This window comes from Loxodonta africana, chromosome 21 (assembly GCF_030014295.1).
Source record: "Loxodonta africana isolate mLoxAfr1 chromosome 21, mLoxAfr1.hap2, whole genome shotgun sequence".
NCBI classification, from domain to species: domain Eukaryota; kingdom Metazoa; phylum Chordata; class Mammalia; order Proboscidea; family Elephantidae; genus Loxodonta; species Loxodonta africana.
The window spans coordinates 1,544,904-1,562,096 of record NC_087362.1 but is presented as its reverse complement, the minus strand read 5'-3'; the positions used below and the strand labels follow the sequence as shown (position 1 = coordinate 1,562,096).

Genomic DNA, 17,193 nt, shown 5'->3' with positions numbered 1-17,193 from the left:
GCCGCTAAAATTTTTGAAATAGATTTCTTAAAATTAAATATTTGATTTCATTTAAAAACACCATAGAAATGGCTTTAAAAAAAAAAAACCTGGGAAAAGATATTCATAACATACATATATAACTGACAAAGGATTAGTGTTCATATCAGGAACTTCTACAATTATAAGACAGATCACCTAACAGAAAGTTGAGTAAGATACTTGAGTGGGTAACTTAAATTACCAAAGGAGACCAGATAGCTTACTAGTGATTGGGAATGACAGATTTTAAAGCCATGCTGAGATTCAGGTCTATTCCCACTGGTTTCAAAAAATAGAAAGATTTAACAATGCCAAAGTTAGAACAGTTGATTCTGAACTCTATGCAGCAGCCCAGGTAAATTGAAGATACCTGTATCCTACAGTCCTAGAAAAAGATCACGGACATGTACACAAAGGAAATATTTATAAGGATGTTCATAGCAGCACCAACTGTAATGTTAAAAAATTGGAAACTCTCCATTGATAGAATGAATATGACACATTCAGACAATGGGATACTGTGTATCAATGAAAATGACCAGAGCTACACCTATCGGCACTTTAATGCCAAGTGAACAGAGCAAGGTGCAGATGAGAATATGAACAGATTCTATGTATATAAAATTAGAGAACACACAAAAAATACTATAAGTTGGTTAGGGCTATGCATCTAATTCAGAAAAGTGGCAAAATCCATGGGAATAGTAGGGGATAGTTGCGGCTCATGGTTACCTCTGGAGAGGAGGGTGGGTGGTGCAGGCAGGAAGGGGTACACGGGGAAGTTCAGCTGTGCTTGTGGAGTTCCCTTCTCAGGCTAGGAGGCAGACGGGTGGCATCTGTTGTGTTACTCTTTTTGTATGTCTTCGTAATTTCATAATAAATTTTAAAACAGGGAGTATAATTTTATTTGAAAATATGAAAGAAAAATAGTGTAATTATATTAAGAAAAAACTTAATTACGTTTCTTTTCCCCACTTCTGAGTTTTCCGTGTGTAATTCTGTATTTTCCATAGAGTCGCTATGAGTTGGAATCGACTCGACGGCACTGGGTCTGGGTTTAATTCTGTATTTACTTTTTAGTTTAATTTATACGTTTATATCAGAGTAAAACAGCATTTTGAAGGAACTGCTTAATGACTGCATCATGCAACCTTAAAACCCTAAAGACACACATTGATTTATTAATGTTGGAGGCTTCGATGTCTTCACCTGCTGCTCTGGGTCTGTGAGAGTTCTCACTAGTTCAGCTGATCCCCCACAGATGCAGGGCCGGCCACCCTCTGCTTCCCACTCTCCCTGGAGTAAAGAGGACGTATGTGAGTTTCCTAATGTTACTCGATCAGTCACCATTGAGACACCACTGCATATTGACAGTGAAGTGTTTTTAGTTCCTCAGTTTCTGCTGTGTACTTAGAGTTTTAGTGGCAACAGCACTCTTCAGAGTCTGAAGCCTGCTGCCTGTCTGTGCACGTCCTCAGTGCATTAAGGAGTCTGCGTCACAGTGTAAGTCCCCACAGCACTTCCTGCACTGAGGAAGTCTTGCTGCCAGAACGCTGTATTAAAATGGCATGCTCCGTGACAGTTGGTTGACAGTCTAGCACGGCTCCTTAGTTCGTAAATCACCCACTGCTGACAAACAGCAACACTGGGGTAAAACAAAAGTGGGATTCTAAAAACTCTTGCTTCACAAAACTACTTTATCCCTTAATAAAGGTTTGGGAAATGGATAACTACTTCTCCTTCTTTTGAAACTATTTGGCGGATATACGTGTTCCTGTTTGGTTTGTATTTATTCACTCCTTACGTAAAATGTGAGTTTGAAAGGTGACCTTTTCTCCGTAGAACTTCAGCCATGGGAGACACCCCTGTCATAAGCACTGTCATCACTCTGCCACACGTGATCATAGAAAACATCCCTCTCCATGTGAACGCAGGTAACAGGAACTCAGATTTTACTTGAGAAGAGCAATCTCATAATAATTTTTATTTTCACTTCTAAAAAGTTTTTATTTTTTAATGTTTTAGTATGAAAATTTTCTAACATGTACCTCTGTACCTCATCATGCTCCTTCTGCCCCTGTTATTTTATAGCAAATTCCAGATACCACTTCATCCATAAATATTCAGTAGGTATCTTGAGCCGTGACGGCACAGTGGTTAAGAGCTCATCTGCTAACCAAAAGGTCCACAGTTCGAATCTACCAGCTGCTCCTTGGAAACCCTATGGGGTGGTTCTACTCTGTCCTATACAGTCGCTGTGAGTCGGAATCAACTCAACTGCAATGGGTTATCTTTTTAAAAAATAACTACTCTTTTTCTAAATACAGTCATAATACCATTATCGTGACTTTAAAAATTAGCAATAATTTCTTAATATCATCAAATTCCAGTGTTCAGATTCCTCCCAGTTGACTTTAAATTGTTTGAATTAGGATGAAAATAAGGTCTATATGTTGAAATTGACAGGTAAATCTCTTATACTTTTTAATCTAAAGACAGGCAGATTCCCTTCTTTTTCTACCTCCCTTCCTCCCACTTTCCCTTTTATCCCTCCCCCTTCCTTTCTTCTCCCACCTGCTCACTCTCTTCTGACCCCTTCTCCCTCCCTCCCCTTCTCCCTCCTCCACCTCTAGCTCCGCCTCCCCCATCTCCCTTGCTGTGTATCTGCTGAATAAACCGAGTTTTTTCCTGTAGAGCTTCCCACAGGCTTTGCTGACTGCATGATGTATTTTAAAAGTTTCCCTATCCCTGTAAATTGGTGATCAGATTCAGGTTGAGGTTTTTGGCAAGAATACTTTAATAGTTGATAGTGTGTACTCTCATCAGGAGGGAAATAAAGTCTACCATTTCTTTTTTATTTACTGGAATACTTTTATGAAGAGAAACTTCCCTTTATCAATTGTTCGGATACCAAGGTATCTATAATAATTTTGGGGAAAAAAACAAACGTTTTACTTATAGTTTCATTAAAACATTTGTTTATTTTAGTTTAGGAAACCCAATCAAAATTTAGGGAAGTTTTTTGTAGATTTTTAAAAAACAAATTCAAAATGGATTAAGGACCTAAATGTGCAAACTAAAACCATAAAATTCTTAGAAGAAACTGCAGGGGCAATGCATTTGGGTCTACCTTTTAACTGAATTATCTAACATAATAACAAAAGCACAAACAGCAAGAAAACACAATAAATAAATGGGACCTCGTAAAAATTAAAAACTTCTGCTCATCAAAAGACTTTAGTGGCTATCTGAGATGCATCTATTGGTCCCATCACATTTGGAGCAAAGGAGAATGAAGAAGACCAGAGACACAAGGGAAATATTCGTCCAGAGGGCTAATGGACCATGTGAACCACATCCTCCACCAGCCTGAGCCCAGAACTAGATGGTGCCCGGTTACCACCCCGACAGCTCTGACAGGGGTCACAATAGAGGGTCCTAGACAGAGTGGGAGAAAAATGTAGAACAAAATTCAAATTCACAAAAAAGACCAGACTTACTGGTCTGACAGAGACTGGAGAAACCCCTGAGACTATGGACCCTGGACAACTAGCTAACTCAGAACGGAAGCCACCTTTCAGCCAAAGATTCGACAGGCCTGTGAAACAAAGAGTAACACGTGAGGAACGTGCTTCTTAACTCAGTCAAGTATACAAGACCAAATAGGCAACACCTGTTCAAAAGCAACGAGAAGGCAGCAAGGGACAGAAAACAGGATGAATAGACACAGGGAACCCAGGTGGAAAGGGAAAGGGGGAGAGTACTGACACATTGCAGGGATTGCAGTCAATGTCACAAAAGAATTTGTGTATAAATTTTTGAATGGAAAACTAACTTGTGCTGTAAACTTTCACATAAAACACAATAAAATAAAGACTTTACCAAGATAGGAGAATATCAGAAACTGTACATCAAATACATGAAAAGCCATTCCTCATCATTAGCCATCAGAGAAATGGAAATCCAAACCACAGCGAGATACCATTTCACTCCATTGAGGTAGCTAAGATTTAAAAAAAAAACTCAGAAAAATAATATTTTGGTGAGGATGTGGGGAAATTGGAACCCTTATCCATGGTGGTGGGAATGCAAAATGGTACAGCCATTGTGAAAAACAGTGTGGTGGTTCCTCAGAAAACTAAAAATAGAACTACCATCTGACCCAGCAATTCCACTCCTGGGTACATGACCCAAAAGACTTGAAAGCAGAGACTGAAGCAGACGTGCACAGCAGTGTTCACTGCAGCACTAGTCACAGTAGCCAAAGGCTGGAAGCAGCCTAAATGCCCTTCAGCAGGCAGATGGATAAACAGAATGTGGTGCAGACGCACAATGGAACATCACTCAGCCAACAGGAGAAATGAAGTTACATGCTGCGGTATGAATGGAGCTTGAAGATATTACACTGTGAAATCAGTGAGTCACAGGGGGACAAATATTGTATGACCTCACAGTTACATAAAAAGAAGTGTAGAGGTCGAAGTTTATTAGTGGTTACTGGGGCAGGAAGGAGGTGGAAGGGGTGTTAATGGTGATGGAAAATTCACATTGATTAAGGGTAAGGTTGCACAGTCTCTTATTGCAATTGCTGTCATTAAGTTATACACACCTGTAGAAAGTTGTGTGATATATTTACAATGACCAAAAAAAAAAAAAAAAATAGCTGAAAAGGCTGCTTAGGTACAACCAAACACCTCAGGAGATTTGGTTCCCTGGTTTGGAGATTTAGGGCCATGGTTTCATAAAACATCCCATTTAATTGGCCTAATTATGTGTTCAGTGCTTCTGTTGTAGTTCCTAGTTCATTGCATAGTGCCTGGATTCTTAAAAGCTTGCAAGTGGCCATCCAAGGCACGACACTTGTTCTTTATTTGCCTGTAGCAACGAGGAAGGAATAGGAGGAGGATGTAGATGTATGGCTAATTGCCTGCACGAACAACTGCCTCCTTTACCATGAGACCAGTAGAAATGGATGATGCCCAGCTATCATTACTGAACATCTTTTTTTTTAATTTCTGTGCTTTAAGTGAAAGTTTACAAATCAAGTCAGTCTCTCACACAAAAACTTACATACACCTTGCTGCGTACTCCCAATTCCTCTCCCCTTAATGAGACAGCCCGCTCCCTCCCTCCACATTCTCTTTTCATGTCCATTTCATCAGCTTCTAACCCCCTCTACCCTTTTATCTCCCCTCCAGGGAGGAAATGCCAACACAGTCTCAAGTGTCCACCTGATCCAAGAAGCTCACTCCTCACCAGCATCCCTCTCAACCCCATTGTCCAGTCCAGTCTCTGTCTGAAGAGTTGGCTTTGGGAATGGTTCCTGTCCTAGGCCAACAGAAGGCCTGGGGGCCATGACCACTGGGGTCCTTCTAGTCTCAGTCAGACCATTAAGTCTGGTCTTTTTATGAGAATTTGGGGTCTGCATCCCACTGTTTTCCTGCCCCCTCAGGGGTTCTCTGTTGTGTTCCCTGTCAGGGCAGTCATCGATTGTGGCCGGGCACCATCTAGCTCTTCTGGTCTCAGGATGTGTAGTCTCTGGTTTTTGTGGCCCTTCCTGTCTCTTGGGCTCATAATCACCTTGTATCCTTGGTATTCTTCATTCTCCTTTGGTCCAGGTGGGTTGAGATCAATTATTCCTGAACATCTTGATTAGAGATTCTGTGGCAGAATCCTGATCAAAAGGGGGAAAATGCTGAACATAATTTCAAATTTTCATGGACTGCAGACTTTTCTGGAGCCATGGAAGGTGGATGAACCCCTGAAACTATTGCCCTGAGATAATCTTTAAACCTTAAACCAAAAATATCCCCTGAAGTCTTCTTGAAATCAAACAATAGTTTAGCTCAACTAGTAAAAAATGTTTGCCTTACACATCGTACTTGTTTAAGAACTACGTATATGGGATCAAAGTGACAACAGCAACTCGGAAGATTGGCTAGGAACCTTAGTGGGCAGTGAGTTCATGTTAAAGGGAGGGGAACAACTCAGAAAATGAGGGTGAGAACAGTTGCACAACTGGAAGAATGTAATGTCACTGATTTGTACGTGTAGGAGCAGTTGAACTGCAGGTGTATGTTTTCTCAAAAACAACAACAAAATAAAAATTTTTTAAAAAACTGTTACTAAAACATAATTCAGCTCCTGATAGCTAAGACCCTTTTTAAGTCAATTATTTTCATAAAGAGCCTGATTTTCTTAGCCTGTTTTATCATAGACACATGGAAATTGTCCAATCATAGAATTTTCCTATTTGGCAAGAATGCGGTAATCTCACGAATATAAATAATTCCATGTTTATAGAATTGGGTACATTTACAAAAGGAATCTGTAAGTGGTGAGCTATTTTTAACCAAGAAAAATGTGTCACCTTGCTCTGCAGACCTGCCTTCATTCGGGCGTGTCAGAGAGTCGTTGCCTGTCAGGTACCACCTGCAGAACAAGACGAGCTTAGTGCAGGATGTGGAAGTTTCCGTGGAACCCAGCGATGCCTTCATGTTCTCAGGGCTTAAGCAGGTACATGGAATTGCTTGCAGAGGCAAGTAGTGTGGCCAGGAAATAGAGGGTTGACCGTTTGTTTTTTATAGATGAACTGAGTAAGGCTGACTGCAGTCCCTATGGTTTGATAATAGTGAATTTTTAGTAACATTTAATGGTTAAATACAATTTCCTGTAGAGGTAGATTAAATAGGCAGCCCTCTTTTCGCATCACTGATACCAGACATACAGGTTTTTACTCCCTGTGAAGCATAAGTTCACTTGTCCATGGGCTATATTATGTTAGAATTATTATAAAAACTGGAGACCCTGGTGACATAGTGGTTAAGGGCTATGACTGCTAACCAAAAGGCTGGCAGTTCAAATCCACCAGGTGCTCCTTGGAAACCCTATGGGGCAGTTCTACTCTGTCCTGTAGGGTCGCTATGAGTCAGAATTGACTTGATGGCAATGGGTTTGATTTTTTTGTTTGTTTTTTATTAAAAACTTAGAAATTCTTCTAGATTTTATTTTGTGGCCTGGAGGTATGGCTATACCAGTATTAAAGCCTGCTTTTCTTCTGAACTATTAATGAAAATTTTTTATAGATTTTAATTCTGCATAGAATTTATTTACCTTTGGTATGAAGGAGCCCTGGTGGTGTGGTGGGTAAGTGCTCGGCTGCTAACCAAAAGGTCGGCGGTTTGAACCCACCAGCTGCTCTATTGGAGAGGGATATGGCACTCTGCTCCTGTGAAGATTATAGCCTTGGAAACACTGTGGGGCAGCTCTACGCTGTCTTACAGGGTTGCTATGAGTCAGAATTGATTTGATGGCAACAGGTTTTGTATGTTTAGAATAGGTTGTTCGGGTTTTTTGATTCATCTATTTAAACAGGTAGAAAAATTTATCAGGTTTTTAGTGAACAAACCTAATGCTGTTAGGCAAAATCTGGGCACTGTCCTCTACTGTCACGATGATAGCAGACAGCACTCATTGTCAGTAAATCCTTTATTAACAGGGGCATAGTTAGAGGCTCAAACCTGTATTAACAACTAGAAGTACTTACCCTGATCAGCCAGCTGTGCTGTGCATATTCTAAGGGCTATGTTTGTTGTTAAATGTGAAATAGAACTGTCTGTGAAACTACTGTAGCTCTATGTGGTATTTTTAATTTATGAGCTATGACACTGAATATGCCGGCTATAATATGCTGGTGTACACATGCGTATGTTTCCTTTGACACGTCCTGTGCGTATATGTGTATGCATTTGCAAACGAGTAAGCTTTTCTCGAGCTTCTTGACTTATAAATAGTTAGAAAATAAAATAACAAAATCTTAACAGTTTATGTTCTTTTCTAAAGCATTGCCAAAGATTTTCAAACATCTTTTTTTTCCCCTAAAGTTAACTTCAGCATGAAGCAGGCAAAATTTCTAAAACACCAGAAATAACTAGTTCGTATTGTATGGACATGGTGGTTACAAATGGAATCTTTTCTACAAATGACGCCGTAACATACTGTGAATGTGAAATCTCCCTGCTCTAAGACACGGAAAATAACGACCCGTGTAGCTTTCTCATTCTTAAGCCGATACAAATTGCCTTTGAGATCTTGGTAAAAAGTGAGAAATTGTACATACATGTATTCCACATTTACTCTCTGCCTGATCCTAGCCTTACGCTAATTCAGCCCTGCAATTTAGGATCTGTCTGGGAAGTGGAACAGAAGGAAGAGCGAGTGTTTCACCAGAAAGAGTTGGATGTACAGTCATTTAAAAATCATTGAGTGATACCAACATGTGGATATTGCAAGTATGTGTGAACAATCACCTTTTCTGTAACTTTTTATGATTTAGATTCGATTACGTATCCTCCCTGGCACCGAACAGGAAATGTTATATAATTTCTATCCCCTAATGGCCGGATACCAGCAGCTCCCATCTCTGAACATCAACTTGCTGAGGTTTCCAAGCTTCACCAATCAGCTGCTGAGGCGTTTCATACCTACCAGTATTTTTGTAAAGGTAAGGTATAGAAATGGTGTGCTTTTTAAATCATTGCCTTAAAAACAAACAAAAGAAAACTTTCTTTTGTTTAAACTTCACTAATATTTTGAAAGTAACAATGATAATTTGGACTTACATTAATTTGGCAATATTGCTTTTCATTTCTGTAAAGTTACGATTATTTTATTGACTCTGATTTCAGAGATTTTTATTCCTGCAGATAGATGATAATTTTTCTTCATTGTGGACTCCCTGGTCGGTGCAAACAGTTAATGCATTCAGCTTCTAACTAAAAGGTTGGAGGTTGGAGTCCACCCAGAGGCACTTTGGAAGAAAGGCCTGGCAGTCTACTTCCAAAAAATCAGCCACTGAAAAGCCTGAGGAGCACAGTTCTGCCCTGACACATCCAACAGCGGCCGGTTTGGTTTTAACATAATGATCGTGCCCTTTTTTAACTGCGATGACCCTTTTCTCTAAATGCAGGTACTACCTTTCAGTAACTTAACTGTTGACAAGAAAGCTAACTAGAATCCTCAGAACCATCTCCTTTATCAGCTGGGGAAACTTATAATTAAAATTTTGTACTCATATAGTAAGTAAGGTGGATAAAAATTACCACTTACTGAGCAGTCACTGACGGAAATTTTATGTTCTGCCACACTGTTATTAAACTTTAGCGCGGTGCTGTCCGTTGTGGTAGTCACAGCCACATACGGCTATTGAGATTTAAGTTAAAATTGAATAAAATGTAAAAATTCATTCACTAGTTGCCCTTGGCTGCATTTGAAGTGCTCAATGCCCACGTGAGGCTAGTGGCTCTATATTGGACAAAGCTGCTGTACAACACTTTCCTCATCACAGAAAGTCTGCTGCTCTAGAACAAGGTGGGATCAGTATTTTCCTCTGAATGAAAGAATTCAGTTTTCTAACTGCATATTGTACTCACCTTCTGCCCCTACTTGTAAAACTATGCTTGACAAGGAATTAACCAGGCCAAGCCATTACTCTTACTCTAAAACTGAATATTCTTCATCAAGGCAAAAAATTACATGAAGTATAAAAGTAAAGACTGGGAACCTATTCTTGATTCACTCCATTCCTGGCCTGAATGTCAGATCTATTCCTGTATGTACATACGTGCACCCATACACACACACACACACACATGCACACGCACACAGACACTCCCTACAGCCACGGAACTGGAAGCAGGGAGTGGTCTCTTCCCAGGATTCTCCCAGGAATTACACTGCTTCAAACACAGCAGATGGATTTTGTTTGTCAAGTTGTAACACTATTCCATTTGATTTCCTGACCACCATCTCTATTTCCCCATAAGCCTCTGCGGTTGTACAGCTGTATAATACTTTTAAAGAATTTCACTCTCTAGTTACTAGGTAACTCCGGGATGTTGCTAACCTGTTAGGAATTTTACACCTAAAGATAATTGCGAGACCTTGGCTTTTCTGATGTGCTATTTTGCATTTTCTGGTCATGACCTTGGAGAAAGGGCATTTGTTGTTTTTCCCCTTGCAGTGTTCACTGGGAGATACCACAGTCCACTGGAAATCTTTTTTCCGAAAAGGGAGATTGGGAGACCTTGAATCCCTTAAAAGGGATTTTCCTGTCAAGCCAGCTTTTTGGCCCACTTAAAGCTTGAGACACATAGGGCGCTGAGTGTGAGAGAGAGGATAAAGCTCTCTGAGTTAGGCAGGAGCGGTCAGTAGGTTCATTTCCTGTGCGTCCAGTGATAGATTGGCAGTAGCTGCTAGAACACAAGTTCAGGAGCATTGGGACTGAGTCATGAGGAATGACTGCAGGTGACACTGGCCATGGTGGCAGGAAGAGCGGCAGCCCCTGCAGCGCAGCGCCATCCCAGGGGAAGGTGAAGGGAGAGTGCAGGTGGAGAGAGAATTGCTTGTATTTGGTACTTGTGCACACCTACTTTGTTCACGTAAAACACTTCCAAGAGTTTCAAAACCTTTCCAGCTAATAGGGCTTTTTTGTTGATACCGCTTTGTAAACCTGTTTTCCCACTTTACAGCCACAGGGTCGACTTGCGGATGAGAACTCAATTGCTGCTGCTTGATGTTCAAGACGGACCTTGACTGTGCGCAAAGCTGATCAGAACTATATAGGTTTTTCATTGTGAATTGTAGCTCTGCTCATGGTAAAGTGTTAATCTTTTCTATTTTTTAATGAGTATTATACCAGCTATTCAGAGGAACTCATGCTTAAAGTATTAGGAAAATCTATCCTCTCTTATATTTTCATTAATAAATACTTGAAATCTGTCAGTGCTACAGGAAAGAGTATCAGTCCGTTATTATTGAAAGTTATTTTATGAATAGTATATTCTCTGAAACATAAGCAATTTGCACGTACAGTATCAAGAGAAAAATTAAGCATCCCAAAAATGACTGGACAAGGAGAGGAAAATGCACTAAATTTGCCCCAGTCAAGTTCTGAGTCCCCTGTGAGTCTGTTTTCAGAGTTAGCTAAATTGGAAATAAATCCATCCTCATAAATATAAGGTGTGGTGAGAATATACACAGAACGTTTTGTGGACTGTGTGTGACTGGTACAGAAAATGTCCAGGAAGCTTTCAGCAAGGTGGTGTAAGTAAGTTGTCAGCATGGCTTCCCCCCACAGCCCGTCAGATGGCTCAGCTCACAGCCAGGGTCACGGCATCCTGGTGCAGCTCACGTGTGTGTTAACAAAACTCTGATCTCAAAGGATCGGATTATGAGCATAATTCTCTAAACTAAAAGTTTTCTAAAAAGATACAAGGTCTAAGAGCTTTTGGTTGTGATGTGCAGTTTAAAAAATTTTTTTTAATTCTTAATTCATGTAGATAAAATCACATTTTGAATTTTTTCTTCGTTCAAATACCTTAATAATTTAAAAAGCACCTGGAAACTTTTATTATTTAAAGTGCAGGACTTGTAAAAAGGAAATAGTGATGTAAATAAATATATCCTCTTTCAGATTTTCTTGTGTCTGTCTTTTATTTATTTTGAGCTTTCTTGATTCCAGGTTCCTGAAATACCTTGTAACTGAGAACATTGTTCCAGGAAGTATAATGGAGAGCATTCATTCCATTCCCACCCTGAATGTCAGAGACCTGTGCTTACACATACATGTGTGTACATAGCACACACACCTACACGCACACATACATACAACACCAGCAACAACACTGAAAGCAGGGAGTGCTCTCCAGGATTGGAAGTTGGGAGATCTGTGTCCTAGAATGGCTCTGCTCACTTCCAGGGGTCTTCAGACAATGGAAGAGGCTGCCTTGGGAGGTGATGAGACGCGTGATCACAGCCGCTCAGGTGACGCCACAGGGGCAAGACCCGGGAGTGGACTGTCTCAGACCAAATCCTAGTTCTGCTGCTTCCTAGCCAGGTGGCTGTTGAAGTTACTTACCTTCCGTGTATCTCAGTTTTCTATCTTTAAGATGTAGAGAACGATAAACATCTATCTCATAAGCTTGCTACGCGGATTATATAGGTTAATACCTGAGAGGAACGTGGAGCAGTGCCTGACCCAGAGTTGCTGCTCACACAGTGTCATTGGTGTGTCATTACCTGTTACGGGAAGGCTGCAGAGACTGTGTGCATCTGCTGAGGGGTCTGTGTTCACAGAGCGTACAGACATCATACACGTGCACACCTACCGTATGTGTGGAAATAGATGAAACTACAAACAAGTTTCATGGAATACTACATGCTGTGCATTCTTATAAGGGGTTCTGGTGGTGCAGTGGTTAAGTGCTCAGCTGTTAACCAGAAGGCTGGCAATTTGAACCCACCAGAGAAAGATGTGACAGTTGGTTCAGTAAAGACTACAGCCTTGGAAACCCTATAGGGCAGTTCTGCTCTGCCATATAGGGTCGCTACAAGTCGGAATCGACTCAGTGGCCCATAACAACAACATGTATTGTTCTGTTCCCTGGCTGTTACTTGCTAAATTGATTTTATTATCCACTGATGGGATGTAGGGAGCCCTCATGGCTCAGTGGTTAAGCGCGTGGCTGCTAACCACAAGGTCAGCAGTTTGAATCCACTGGCTGCTCCTTGGAAGCCCTATGGGGCAGTTCTACTCTGTCCTATAGGATCACTGTGAGTCAGAATCTACTCGATTGCAGTGGGTTTGGTTATTTTGGCGGGGGTATGTTACTGAGAATGTGTACCAAACAGGCTGTGCTTGTCCTTGATCTTATTTAGAATCTTTCCCGGACATCCTTATTCTGAATTCTACTTGGAACTTATCTATTTACCTTTTTAAAAATGATTATTGTGGTGAATATGTAGATAACAAAACATTTGCCATTTCAACAGTGTTTGCATGTGCAGTTCAGTGACATTAAATGTGTTCATCGTCATGTCCACCTGTGGCCACTATTGCCTATTTTGAAACTCATGCCATTCTTTGGTAAGTCCCACAACAATTTTCTTCCCTTTATTTTAGCAAAGAATGCCATTCCCAGTGACATCTATTAATCCACTCACCGTGGGATCTAGTGAGTGTAAAACCCCATATTTTCATGAAAGTAGAAATTCATAGTTTAATTATATTCAGATTCTTTTCAAAGATCAAAACTTGCCCTTTTACTCAATTTACTTACACGGAGCATGACAGACACGGTGGTCACAAGGCCTTATTGTTTCTGCTTTCTGAAGCATGTTTTACCAGAGGGGAAATTAGGACCAAAGTCAAAACTGCCAGGCACTCGGCATTTCAGGGTATATACACCATGCAAACAATACCTGAGCAATTTTTAAATTCTTTTTTCTCCTCAATCATTAAAAGAACAAAAGGCTCACAGCGATCTTAAAGTCGGTTTTTTGCCTATGGAATACATCCTTATCCAAAATCACATGGCAAATGGGAGCTGCAAAAATTATCCTTGTTGGGTTGGTCAGAATTTCTAAACTACGTATCTTTCCCAGTGATAATTGCTAACATTTATTGAGTACTGTTAAGCGTCAGACACTGTTATATTCTTGTCTGATTTAATCCTCATAAAGGGTTAAATGGTGTAGGTACTGTTACCAATCCCATTTTAAAGATGTGGAATCTGAGCACAGAGATAATTAACTTGCCCAATATTCTGGTTACCTACTGCTGCAAAAAAAATCAGCCAATACTCAGTAGCTTAAAGAAGCAATCATTTTATTATCTCTTACAATTTCAGTTGGTCAGGGTTTCATGAAGGGTTCATCCAGACAGTTTTGACTTTGGGGCACCCATGTAGTTGTAGTCAGAGGGTAGCTGGAGTTAGAGTCGTGGGGTCTGTTAGAACAGGAGGAGCTGAAGCAGCTCAGGGCTAGCCAAGCACCCGTCTTCATTTAGACTTTGCACGTGATCTTTGGCACAGCATGGCAGTCTCAGGGCGGTCAGGCTGCTTCCGTGGTAGCGCAGAGCACCAGTGTGTGGTCTAGCCGGGAAGGAGGAAGTTGCATTGCCTTTATGACCTTGCCTGGGTATCACATGACACCACTTCTGCTGAGGTCACAAACCATCCAGATTCTAGGGGAGGGAATATAACTCTACCTCTTCTTAGGGGAATGGTTACATCCTAGAAGACCATGAGGAACAGGAGATATTGTCAGAACTCTCTTTTGAACCTGGCACACCCAGTGACACAGCTAGCAAGTGGTCAGAAGAGCTGGGCTTCAAATCCAGGCAGCCTGCCTACAGAGCCGGCATGCTTTATCACTACACTACCTGCACAGCTACTGGTAAGCTGATGGCATGTCTGGGATTTGCTTTAACATACTCCAGAAAACAAAAGCAAAACACTGAGTACGGAAGAAATGGATAAAACAAGATTTGCAAATGTTGATAATTGTTAATGATGGGTCATGGGTACCTGGCTGATGGATACCTGTTCTGCTTTTCGGTATGTTTGAGAATTTCCGTTAAAAGGGAAAGAGGAACCACGGAGAGGTGATTATAGGGTGTGAGTGGGGAAGCAGCTGCCAGGGAGGGCATCCCCCAAGAGCCACACTGAAATGGTGTTTTCATGTTCATAATAAAATTACTGTCTTTGGAGGCATGGGGATGCATTTCGATCATCCATGAACATAATGGCACATGAGCTGAGTTGGGGAGGACAAATAAGTTTGCAAAATAAACACATCAGGGAAGAGCTTTTCCAGGTGATGAAAAGGTGTGCTGGCATCCACCCCTGCAGAGCGCCCAGCCAAGTGCTTTTAACACAGACCAACCTGGCCAGTGTAAAGTAAAGGTGGCCTTGTTCTTCCTCCCTTAGAGGTTTATATTCAGTGATACGAGAATTAAGGGAAAAACTGAAAGAGGGCTTGTTGCTGCCACCTCTGCTACTTCTTGTGGAATTCAAGGATTTGAGGACAGGCTTATGTTCTTTTTAGCTTTTTAATGGTTATCAGATTGAAAAATTTTGGTTTGGAAAATGATCATAGATGATTCTACAACTGCTTGCCTCTGGAATCCCAAATGCCAAATTTAACAGGAAAAGAAAAGAAGCCCCTACTCGGGATGAAATACTGACTGATTTAAGTACAGGATGGGAGGAGTGCCATAATGACTCATTTTTTATCAGAGGTGACCACCAGCTGGTCAGACTACAATATCTTCTCCACTTCTGACTGACATCCTTTATTTCATTTTATTTTTTTATTGTGAAAATTTCCCAACTTACACAACAGTGTATTCTCTAGTCAAGCAGACTCTCAGTTCAGCTTCAACAGCCATTAACATTCTGCTGTCCATCACCTATCCTCTCAGTTCACCCACAAGTAACAGGACTTCTTTAACAACATCACCATAATGCATTATTGCACCTGATGAAGGAAACCCTGGTGGCGTAGTGGTTAAGTGCTACACCTGCGAACCAAAGGGTCGGCAGTTCGAATCTGCCAGGTGCTCCTTGGAAACTCTATGGGGCAGTTCTACTCTGTTCTATAGGGTCGCTATGAGTCAGGATTGACTCAATGGTACCGGGTTTGGTTTTTTGGTTTGGTGAACAACAATTCCTGAAAACTGACCAAGAAGCCTTCTTACAGTTGGTTTGTTTGAATCGGGATCTAGACAAGGTCTAGCGTGTGATGTGGTTGTTCCGTCTCTTAAGTCTTTGAATTCAGTTTCATTTAATGCAGAACAATTTCCCTCCCCCTGGTTGGCTGCTCCTCCGTTCTCCCTTTCTATTGTTAAAAATAACTGAAACACACAAAGACTGAAACACAAGGTTTATTCCAAGCAGCCATCCTATCTATACTCATGCAGGGAGATCATTTTGTTTCTAAAAACAAGTGGCTTAAAATGGGCTAGTTACAAATGTTAAAAAATGAACCTTTGAATTAGCTCAAAACGATAAGGTAATATTTGATTTTTTCAGGATTTAATAAACAATTGCAAATTGGAGAAGCATGAGTCCCCCTGAATGAAAAAAAAAAAAAAAATGAAGGGGAAAACATGCTCCTGAGGGCTGGAGATTTGACAGGAGCTTAAATGTACTTTTCTTAATACATACGAGTTTCCATGGTGACGAAGTACTTAATGGTTATTAAATGAACATTAAAAAATAACTCCTGAAAATTTGGCCGTTTACCCATCTCTAGCTACGAGACCTCTTGAAACTCAAGGAAGCACACAGCCTTTTTCATTAAAACAAAGTAATGAGTTTGTTACTGACTACCCTTTTCTAGCCAGAAAAGACAAATTTACAATACTGCAGAGCAGTTTCTGGTGAAAACAACAAATCAATACTTTTGAACTTTGGGTCAGACTTTTTTAAGGTTAATTTTTGGCCTTGTGGGTAAGAAAAACCCCTTAAAATCAAAGTAAGATAATTGTTTTTTTTTTTCTCTTATACTATATATGGGGTTAATCCAAAAAAACCAAACCCACTGCCCTTGAGTCCAATCCGACTCATAGTGACCCTATAGGACAACGTAGAACTGCCTGATAGTTTCCAAGGAGTGCCTGGCGGATTCAAACTGCCGACCTCTTGGTTAGCAGCCATAGCACTTAACCACTACACCACCAGGGTTTCCATGGGGTCAATAGTCTTGTGAAATATGCCACATTCTGGATTTGGCTGATTGCTTAACCAGGTGTCATGTAACTTGTTCCTCTTTGCTCTGTATTTTCTATAGACTGGATGTTAGCACTAAAGCCTTGCTTGTATTCAAGGTCCCTCTCTCTTTGGAAGATTCTCTCATAGGTAGGGTGGTACGCTTCCTATCTGCACACATAATGTCTGGTACTTTCACTTTTAGTTGTGCTAAGACTGATCAGTGGTTTTAGGAGGTGACAGTGTATCCTTTTATTCAGCTAAACACCCGTTAATAATAATGGTCCGAATCAGTTATTTCATTAGAAGTTACGATTTTAAAATGCTACTTTGCATTTATTGACTGGAATTCTTCTGTATAAAAGCTTTTTTCCCTCATTTCTTAAGTCTTTAATTATGCTGAAATCTAGTTCCTGTAGAAAAGAGAGAATTGTTATTAAATTATTTTCTATTTATAATTTTCAGAGTAATGAGTCCGTGCCCCAGCTATCTCTAATGTTGTTCGAGACCTTTAGCTCCCTCCTCCCACTCTTCTAAAATAATAAAATCAAGGTCCGTAGTTATTTTTGATAGCAGCTCTCTAAAAGAGGCCCACTGCCCTTCACGTTGCTTCAGCTGAATG

The 17,193-nt window shown here is 40.6% G+C and overlaps 1 protein-coding gene across 5 annotated transcripts in view; it reads left to right on the top strand.

Annotated features, from left to right (window-relative positions):
- Positions 1-16,545, top strand: part of TRAPPC11 (trafficking protein particle complex subunit 11) — a 69,741-nt gene extending 53,196 nt beyond the window's left edge. For 2 of the 5 annotated variants that reach the window (XM_064273541.1, XM_064273542.1), the window contains exons 27-31: positions 1,864-1,955; positions 6,404-6,537; positions 8,357-8,524; positions 9,274-9,390; positions 10,551-16,545. In XM_064273541.1, the coding sequence (XP_064129611.1) occupies positions 1,864-1,955; positions 6,404-6,537; positions 8,357-8,524; positions 9,274-9,384 (505 nt within the window). In that variant the 3' untranslated portion in view covers positions 9,385-9,390; positions 10,551-16,545. Of the gene's footprint in view, positions 1-1,863; positions 1,956-2,112; positions 6,382-6,403; positions 6,538-8,356; positions 8,525-9,273; positions 9,391-10,550 lie in introns of those variants that run through there. The other 3 variants (XM_003415831.4, XM_023555001.2, XM_064273543.1) reach the window with 2 other exon arrangements.
- The last annotated feature ends 648 nt before the right edge of the window (positions 16,546-17,193 follow it).